The following is a 10,083-nucleotide window of genomic DNA, read 5'->3' on the forward strand; positions in this document are numbered from 1 at the left end:
CAGGATGTATTTAAAGCTGTAGTTTTAGAGACAAACACTTTTTCTCAGTTGGGTGGAGACCTATAAGACTGAGTTACTTTGTCTTTTGAAGCGGCCAATTTTGATCTTATAGCCATGCTTTATCATCCAGGGCCAGTTGGTCAAAGAATTTAATCTGAATCAAAATGATCTGGATTTGGAAATCCCATTTTCTGCTATCCAAGATCAGCTAATCCATCTTACTTTTACGCCGTTTTTTCAAAGCAACATTGGATTGGATCACTCTGATCCAGATACACAGTTTTTAGGATTACCAAATCTGGATTACCAGTGCTCTAAATGGGACAACAAATCACAACGTGGGCTACCAGCTCTGTAAAGAACAACAGTTAGAAAAGCCAAGACTAACTTTAAGTGTTTATTATTCTGAGACAGAACACAAAAACAGCAAAAACATCCACTTCTATTTATGAGTTATTCTATGGGCCCTCATCTGAGTCAAAACAAATAAAAAACAAATAATATATATCGAACAATAACATGGGGGATATTTAGAAAACGTGTTATGTATTTATTTATTTTTTGAAAGGCTCAATTTTCAATACTTCACAAATTAAAGAAAGATCAGGGGAAAACAAAATACACATATTACTTGCATGTATTGTTCTACACAAAATCCCTGCAGGTCTAATGTCCCTCTATGTGATAATGCTAATGATGCACCTGAGCCTGTTGAAGAACCAGACCAACCTCTGGTTCTGTCAGAATGAGGGACTGACTGGACGTGTGGTTACAGATACAACTGTTACAGATTATTTTGACAGGTTCAAAAGTTTAAAAGTTTTACTACTTTTTTTTCCCCCTGAAATCCACCTTGAAAGCCTACCCCCTGTTGGAATCTGGATAATCCTGTTTTCTGGATTAAAGTGATCCAGATCCTACTAAAAAGTTTGGATAACACAAACTGAAGACTGGGATTGGATTACGTGATCTAATCCGATTTCAAAATCCTTCTTTCCCTTTTGAACAATCCAATTTCAACATTTGATCCAATCTGATTTCCAAAATCCAATTGGATTGCCTTTGAACAACTGGCCCTCAAATCTCACAGAGCTGCTTTTCACTAGATAAAGGAATATGACACAGAGCTGTAACAAAGATAAAATGACCTCATTTAGATAAATATAAACAGATCATGTGACTCAAACACACATTTACTGACCTCCTCAGTCTGCATGTCTGAGGAAGCAGTGCATCATGGTCCAGTTTAGTACTGTAGAGTTTTAACTTGTGGGCTTTAGAGGAGACCAGGCTTAATTCCACACTTGTTCTCCGTTAAAAACCGAGCAGACACCTCGCAGGAAGCATTCAATTCTAAAAGAGGGAGATCAGTGTCCTCTCACACTCTGAGCTCCTCTAATCTCTTATTCATGTATTCAAGGTGGGAGCGAGGAGAAGAAAGCAGAGAGAGCCCAGTGGGTCAGAGAAGAGGGATGAGGGGAGAACGCACAGCTTGGAGGATGGAAGGAGTCAGAAGAAAAAGAGAGGAGAAAAAGGCCTGACTCTCTCATCCTCTGATGAACTTATCAGTGGATCCTGCAGAGCAGAAGAGAGGTCCAGGTCCTTCAGCTCCACACAGACCAGGATCAGAGGGAATCCTCATCTGATCCAAATGTCATTTGAATGTTTAATGGTAGCTGAGAGGTGGAGGTGAGGCCTGAATGAGACGTGACTCAACACACTGATCATTTCAGATGAGAACGTCACACACAGGAGGTTTTTATTCAGAGGGCATGAACTGTAAGGAACATTTATAATTCACAGGGCTGAACTAAGACTCATCTCTGTGTTATATGACTGGATCTTCAAAGGCCTGCTGCCTTTGCTTCAACTCTTTATGTTGTCAGCATCAAGCTTTTCACACTCACACAGGAAAGACTGGAGCAATGACAGATACTGAAGCACTGAGACATGATGCACACAGCACACACTCACATTAACTGTTTTAAAACACATGTATGAGGTTTAGATGACTTATTAAACTGCATGGAAGTGAATTCATTTGAGTCAGTTACAGGTGTAGTACAACATATCGCTCACACCAGATTAAATATACTCACACACCCACAGTCAGGCTGAAATCCCTCATACAGCCGTGTAAACACAATTAGTCACGTGAACGCTGCTGATGCAGATGCAGAGAATCCTGCGTGCAGCCGACAGATTATTTCAGGACTAACAAAGCCCTTCACACATGAAGAGGAGCTACTGAGTCCACAGCTCTGTTACCTCAGAGGACGAGTGTTTTTACAGTTTATTATTCCCTTCGTCATGGTGTGCTTTGAGTAAACAAAGCATACCTGAAGGAAGTCACAGCTCACATGGCTGTTTACAAACCTCTGAAGTGAAGATTAGGGACGTGTTTTATTTCTCTAGCTGAGCTCTGACAGAGAAACAGAAAAACATGGTTCAGAAGTGCACTGAGCTCACAAAGGGTTAACCTCCCTCAGTCAGAAGAGGAAGTGGGAGGAGACTGAAGTGAAGAGCGTCAGAGCTGAAAGTGAAACCAAAAGGAGGCAGAGAGACGTGTGCTCACACTTTTCTTTTCAGATCTAAAAACTACAAACATCAGGTAAAACTGCAAATTATAAAACGTGTTGATTTATTTTTGTAATGTTTGATATTTTGGTAACACTTCATTTGAAGGGGATAGATAAGACAGACATGACTCCTGTTATTAAGATAAAGGAGGATTACATGATTATTATAATGGTGTCATTAAGTGTCGTTCATTGTGTCACCTTTAATGCAAAGCTGACATAGTTTGGGATGATTTTATTATAACAGCTTGACATAAACATGTCATTAAAGCCCTGATAATTAAACTAATAGAAACTACTTAGCTTCATCTGTTAGCATTAATGTCGAGTCCAAAGTGTCTCACTTTACTTTAGGTTGAAGAAAACATTGATGTTACGGTTTTAACAGTGTAATGACAACCAATGTCAACAACAACTGCATACAATAGGTTAATGTAATGCTAACAGATAGAGGTAAGTAGTTTCTATAAGTTTAATAATAATAAAAGGCGTGTTATGAAAAGTTTATGTCGAGTTTTTTTATTATAAAAGACATTCCAAACAATGTCAAACTTGTGTTAAAGGTGACAAAATTGACTTAATGACACTTGAAGACAGCATTCATGAGCATATATGAACAATAGTAGTAGTAATCAACTTTATTTATATAGCAATTTTTAAGAGCAATGTTACAAAGTGCTGTACAAAATGAAACAAACATTAAAATAAATAAAAGAGGAGAAATAAAAGAGAAATTTGAGGAACTAAAAGAAAAAAAAGTATATAAAAGGCTAGAAACTACCACCAAATAAAGGAAAGGAAAGGAAAACATCAGAAAAATATAGAAATAAATCCAAACATTAAAACAGATTAAAACTACAAATTATAAGAATTGTAGATCCTGGCCATGTACTGTGAAAGAAAAAAATTAAAGGTAAAACAAAGTAAATGTGGCATTTCAACAATAAAAACATTCTCAAGTAGAAATGTGTCTTTAAAAGAAAATTAAAAGAGGACAAAGAGCCTCCTTTATCTTAATGGCAGATGTCACATCAGTCTTATGAAAACCACTTCAAATGAAGTGTAACTGATATTTATCGTGATTTATGCAAAGCTGGTCATGAGCTTTGACAAACTTTAGCCACTCTAACTTTTTACGGTTTCACTTTCTGTTTTCCAGACATGGCTTGTGCGAGGAGTCTGGATGTAATGAACAATTTCTCTTGCTCCATCTGTCTGGATATCTTCACTGAACCTGTGGCGATTCCCTGTGGTCACACCTTCTGCCGTGGATGTATCACAGGCCACTGGGACAACAACAAACCAGTCTTCCACTGTCCACTGTGTAATAAGGAGTACTTAACCAGACCAGATCTGTGTGTTAACACCGTCATCGCTGATGTGGTTGAAAAGATGAAGGAGAAAGTGGGTGAAGAAGAACCACAGGGCGCCCCTGAACAAGCAGGAAGTGGATACCTGCTCTGTAGTATGTGTACAGGGAGGAAGCAGTTGGCCACCAAGTCCTGTTTAACGTGTTTCATGTCTTACTGTGAAGAACATCTGAGGCCTCATCACAACATTTTACCCCTAAAGAAACACAAGCTGATCAACCCTGTCAAGGACCTGGAGAGCAGGATCTGCAAGCAGCACGGCGAGCCTTTAGAGGAGTTCTGCAGGGTGGATCTCCTGTTTCTGTGCAGCGAGTGTGTGGACAGTGAGCATAAAAAACACAAGACGGTGAATGTGGAGGAGGAGGCTAAAGTGAGGAAGGCCTTCCTGGGACTGCAAAAGGAGGACATGGATCAGATGATGGAGACGGATCAGAAGAAGCTCCAAGAGATCCAACACTCAGTGGAGGCCGGCAGGAAGAACGCAAAGAAAGCGCTGGCGTACAGTCAGCAGGTGATGACTGAGCTGGTGGACTACATCAGGAGGAGCCAGGCTGAGCTGAGTGAGGTCATTCAGAGGAGGCAGAAAAAGATGGAAAGAGACGGAGCGGGCTTTGTTAAAGACCTGGAGGAAGAAATGGATCAAATAAAGCAGAAGAACTCTGAGCTTGATCAGGTCTGTGGCCTCAATGACCCCTTTGAATTCCTGGAGAAAGTCCTGTCTCTTTCCTTCACTCCTCCACAGGTTCAGGACTGGTCTGAGGTGACTCTCAACAGCGACCAGTTTCCTGTGTCTGAAACTTTGGTGAAGCTGGAGACAACAGTGACCAGAGAGATCAGGCTGCTGTGTGATCCTGACCTGAAGAAAATGCAGTGTCATGCTGTGGATCTGACTCTGGATCCTGACTCAGCAAACCCTGCCCTCATCATTTCTGAGGACGGGAAAAAAGTCAAGTGTGGAGACCGCAAGAGGAATGTCCCAGACGGGCCAGAGAGGTTCGACCACGTCCTCAATGTCCTCGCTAAAGAGAGTTTCAGCTCTGGAAAGTTCTACTTTGAAGTCCAGGTCCAAGGGAAAACCCAGTGGGATCTAGGAGTGGCTAACGAGTCCATCAACAGGAAGGGTGACATTAGGCTGAGCCCCAAGACTGGATACTGGACCATTTGGCTGAGAAAAGGAAACGAGTTCACGGCCAACGCCGGCCCTGCTGTCAACCTGCATGTGAGAGAGATCCCTCCAAAGGTGGGCGTGTTTGTTGATTATGAAGAAGGACAAGTTTCTTTCTACGATGTCGACGCCAGAGCTCACATCTTCTCCTTCACTGGATGCAGCTTCACTGAGAAGCTTTACCCGTACTTCGGCCCCTGTGGGAGCGACAGCGGCAAAAATTCTGCCCCACTGATCATCACTCCTGTCAACAACAGCTGATGAGTTCCCTCTTTCAGTTTGTCAAACTTCACATCAACGACAAAGATTGTTTTATTCCTTTTTGTGCTGCTGGAAGCTCAACGTGAGCACTCCTTGCTGTGAGATGATGTGTCTGTTACTTAGAGCAGGATGAAGTTATTGATGTTGTATTTAAAAACACTTTATGAGTCAAACCTAAAGAGAAAACATTTAGTTTCTGAATGGGGAATTGACTCAGCCCTCCTGTGTGATGACTTCAGCGACAGAAAGTGTTCGAGAAAATTAAAGTCTTATTTTAGGTTCCTCTTTAATTTGGTTGTTGTTGTTTGTCTCAAATTAATGCAGGAATTATTTCCTCCATATTTCAGGCCGTCTGCTGTTCAGTTAATGGGGTCGGTAAAAAACGGATCAGTCACAGTGTCTGGAACGAAATGTGCACTAATTAAAATTACCCAAACCTGTGAGGTTCAGGCTTTTCCAAGTTTAACAGCAGAAAATCTGTTTAACAGAAAATTAAATCTCTTCTAATGGAGCTGAGCAAAGTTAAGGCCAGGTGTTTGCTGAATGGAAACTAATTCTCTTTATGCTTTTGAATGTTGTGTATGTATTTAGGTCAGTATGTCAGACATTTCTGATCAAACCTGATGTCTGATAAATGTTTCTTTGTTTTCTTTTATTTTTGTTTCAATCTTTTTTTTTCATCCTGGTTTGAAAGGCACAGACGGGTGATGCTGCAGGTCTGAAAGCAGCATCAGGTGAAAAATTGCTTCTGTTTGTTGTGTTTTGTCCTCTGAGCACGTCTCTTAGCAGAGATTTTTATTTCTCATCTGAGCATGAAATATCTGGAAAGCTTTCAGGGAGAAGGCGACCACAGCTCGTCTGATTTCTGTGTTGAATGTTAATGTGTCACGAAGAAATCAGAGCTGAGAGACACAGTGGACAAGTGCACAAGGTTTTGGCTTTTAAATGTTGTACTGTATCTCCTAACATTAAAGTTTCACTTTAATAAGTGCACTTTTTTGGTTCTAATTTAAAAACTCACTTGAGATCTCAGACATTGCTGAGACTAGTTATCTTACTTTGACTTTTATTGTGTCATTTTTTTCTGGGACTATGAGCAAAAAAGTCAAATGTTAACAGTAAATAGAATAATTTGTTGTCTCCGTGTTGTCTAATTTCACAGTCATGAATGTGCAGAAATAATAAATTTCACTCTTTGAGTTTCAAATGATCGTATCCCTGACGTTTTTATCCAGACTTCTCACAAAGTAAACACCTGGAGTAACTTCGAAATCAGAACAAATTCAGTGAACACTGGATGACTGACTCACTTCAACCTCTGAAACATAAACACACATTAAAGACTCGAGAGAAAGCCTGAAATCAAACGGTATCAACAACACACACTTAGCAGTTTGTAGCCACCACTTGATGAATCTGCATCTTCTTTCTTTCCTGTTGTGACGTGAACGGTAATTTTCACAAACAGGGTGTTTGACTCAAATGATCTGACACAATGATCACATGCTGTGTGGCATGTTGGAGCAAGATTGCAGGGGATGAGGAAAATTTCAGGTTTATGACACAAACACTTCTTTGATTCATAGTTTTATTCTCTTCAACCAAGGAAAAATTACAACAAACTCATGTTTTGAAAAGTTTTTTTTTTTCAGTTTGTTCTGCCTTTTTAAAAAAACGTTTTCTCCTTTAAAGTGTGAGACTGAAAATCCTCTGTTTTCATCCATCGCTTCATAAACTGCTGTAAAAACCTTCATAACACAACCTGGAGTTCAAATAAAGAACCTCTACTGTGAAATGTGATCCAGTTTATCACCATCAAAGTGAATGAAACAGAATAAAAACTGATTTTAACACCTTAAAGTCAGCACTGTAAGCTTCTTCTGTGGTGTAATGACACAGGCAGTGATTTCCTAAGCTAACAGGAACAAGTCGATGTGATTGCTTTTGATCCAGTGAGTGAAGCTGAGCTCTGGGAAAACGCCACAAAGGCTCAATCTGCTCACTTCCCTCTTTTCTGGTCCTGAACAGATCTGAGAGGAAAAGGCCGTCCTGTGCTGCTGTGAAACGCTGATATTAGCAGAAACAGCTTGAACTCCACTCTCTGGTAGGTTTTGATATAAAAGAGGACATTTGTAAGAAGTGCAAGACGGAAAAGAGCCGCTTTTTAGAAAACTTACACTTTTTTTCTTTTCTTGTCTCCTTTTTTTTCAATAAAGCGGAAAGTATTGCGTGACCTTTGTGTGATACATGAAGCAGCGGAGAAGAGCTTGAATGTATTTCAACATGAAGAGAAGATTTTTTTCATTCAGAGCGCTGAAAGAAATTTATAAGAAACACATTTTCACTCCAAGTTCATTCAAGCTCATTCCCCAGCTGTGTACGGATCATTTCAAACAAATTGTGTGTGTTCCTGTGTGTGTTCATGAGGGAATTTTACAGTTTGTTCTGAATATTACTCAGTCACTTTAATGTGGTTGTTTACAGATGTGTCTTTGATGCTGGAGCTGCATTTCACAGGTTGTGTTTGGTTGAGAGAAAAGTGTTAAACGCTCTTATTCTGTTTCCTGTTTTCATTGTTTCACAGTTTTACTGAGATTTAAGTCCTGCTGATTGTTTGAGCTGTTTTTTATTGACCTGGACTGGTTTTTAGTTTGTATCTTATTAAGGAGAGATCGCTCTGACCTCACTACATACAGTAGCTGTTAGCTGCTCTGAGTCAAAGCGGTCTCTTCATGATTTGGTCTTTATTGTTCAGCTTCAATCAGAGACAGTTTGTAACAAATGAAGTGTGTGGTTGATGTGCGTGTTTCTACAGAAGCATACAGCTCTACTGTATGTGCATCTAATGGAGCGCCAAATGAAATGAGATAAATCTATCCATTAGGGTCCCTGAACAAGACTAAATCTACGAGGCTGCTAATGAGTTGTTGCTCCATCAGTCGTCCTCAGAGACCTGGAGGACTAAAACCAGAGACGACCTGGAGCCAGACACACTCAGAGCCTCTAAGCCTGTAAATCCACAGCTCCAGATGTTGAAGAGAGAAATCATCCAGCTCCTGGTCCTTCAGGAGAGGACTTCAAGTCAAACAGCCACAGCTGATAGAAACTAGAGTCATATCCCGCACAGAGAAACGTTTGTAATCATTGATCTGCCATCACTGGTCCGTGCTCATTAGTCTGATGGAACAACGCCCTGTAGATCTCTGTTGGTGCAGAGCTAATGTTAGATTAAAGCTGCTGATGATATCCCAAACGTGTTTTCTGAACTTCATGCTGTGCAACAATAAACAGCGAAGGAGTAAAACTATCAGACACTCAAACACTGAAACCCCTTAGTTCAAAGTCTTTTCTTCAACACTTTGTTTCCTCTGTTGAAGTTTTATCCTGTGAAATAGTTCCTGGACATTTATCACTGTCAAACCAGGAAGTGATGTGTTTCACTGACTTGTTGAAAACAGAGGAAAGAGAAGAAAAGAAATGAAGAAAACCAGACACGGAGCAGTTAGCGGTCAGTGTTTTTGTTTCCATTCATGCACATCAGCACATTTTATCACACAAACATGTAAACAATTTTTTTCAGCAAAATTCTGATATGATGGAAAAACTTTGAAACATCAAAATGATCTAAAAACTTAAAGGTAGGGTCAGCAGGGATTTTTGCAACTTGTCAGTAAACACAACATTTAAGCTGGGCTCTTCCTCCTTGGCTCAGTGCCAGCAGCAGCACACACCTACAGCCTCAGACTGAAGCTACTAACACACTCACTAGCCTAGCAACCACCTGAAGCATTGCGTTTCTACCTGGGGGAGAGTCAAGAGCCGTGCACCTAACTTGGCATGTTAGCACAAGCTAATCACAGGTATTTGACGCATACCTGCTCAGTAGAAAGCCAACTTGTGCCGCTCTTTGTCCCGAGCTGTTCCTGAAAGCAAGTGAAAGTCAAGCCAAGCTTCACCTGTTTGGCGTTTCATTTCACTTTGGTTTTCTTTTTCTGTACTACTTCCAGTATCGTAGCCACTTGCAATAGCTTCCTCCACTTGCTAATCATCAGGCAAAGTCACTTGGGCACTGGGCGCGCTGTGATTGGCTGACATAACCACGCTCACTTCCCGCCCAGAAATGTCCCGAAACAACCAAAACATCAACATACAGGCTGAGGAGAGGGTTTGAGGCGGACACGGACACTGACCCACAGGTATACAGTCCTTCTGTTTCCCTCAAAGCTGAGGATAGATACAGAGGAGGTGCTGCAAAGACATGTTCAGGTAAAAGACGTCATGCTTCAATCATTGTTCTTTTTTCATGGAAGCGTCCATAACTTAAAAACAGTATGAGAGAAAAAAAAAATAGAGTGACATATCTGAGATGGAAAAAAAAGTATTTTCCAATGAAAGATTAAGACCATGTTTGAGAAATAGAAAAAGTCAATTTATGAGATTAATTAAATCAATTTATGAGCATTAACTCAGCTCAGTCTGCAGCTATAGGCAATAAGAGGATCTAAGAACTGTAGCATAAGAAATGTGAGATCACATATGTGTAAAATGGTTTTGATGATACTGCACTTCTCCTGGGTGAAGTTATTTGATATTTCTGCATCATGTTTTATTAGAGTTGCAATTTGCAGACGTTTGGTTGAACAAGAGCTCTGCATAGAGGCCAATGCAGACCCCACAGCATCGAGAATGGATCATTTTGAGGAAATTA

At 40.4% G+C, this 10,083-nt stretch overlaps 1 protein-coding gene across 1 annotated transcript; it reads left to right on the top strand.

The window, feature by feature from the left end:
* The first annotated feature begins 2,263 nt into the window (after positions 1-2,263).
* Positions 2,264-6,336, top strand: LOC141793509 (E3 ubiquitin-protein ligase TRIM21-like). Its single transcript, XM_074674272.1, has 2 exons — positions 2,264-2,611; positions 3,739-6,336. Exon 2 carries the CDS (start codon positions 3,741-3,743, stop codon positions 5,373-5,375), a length of 1,635 nt encoding a protein of 544 aa, XP_074530373.1. The 5' UTR covers positions 2,264-2,611; positions 3,739-3,740; the 3' UTR covers positions 5,376-6,336.
* The last annotated feature ends 3,747 nt before the right edge of the window (positions 6,337-10,083 follow it).

Source organism: Halichoeres trimaculatus, unplaced genomic scaffold, assembly GCF_033239565.1.
Source record: "Halichoeres trimaculatus isolate MK-OKI-2021-1 unplaced genomic scaffold, fHalTri1.1 fHalTri1_scaffold_7, whole genome shotgun sequence".
NCBI classification, from domain to species: Eukaryota; Metazoa; Chordata; class Actinopteri; order Labriformes; family Labridae; genus Halichoeres; species Halichoeres trimaculatus.

What these genes read in the sequence shown, in the direction of transcription:
- LOC141793509 (XM_074674272.1), top strand. Translation starts at nt 3,741, where the DNA reads ATGGCTTGTGCGAGGAGTCTGGATGTAATGAACAATTTCTCTTGCTCC.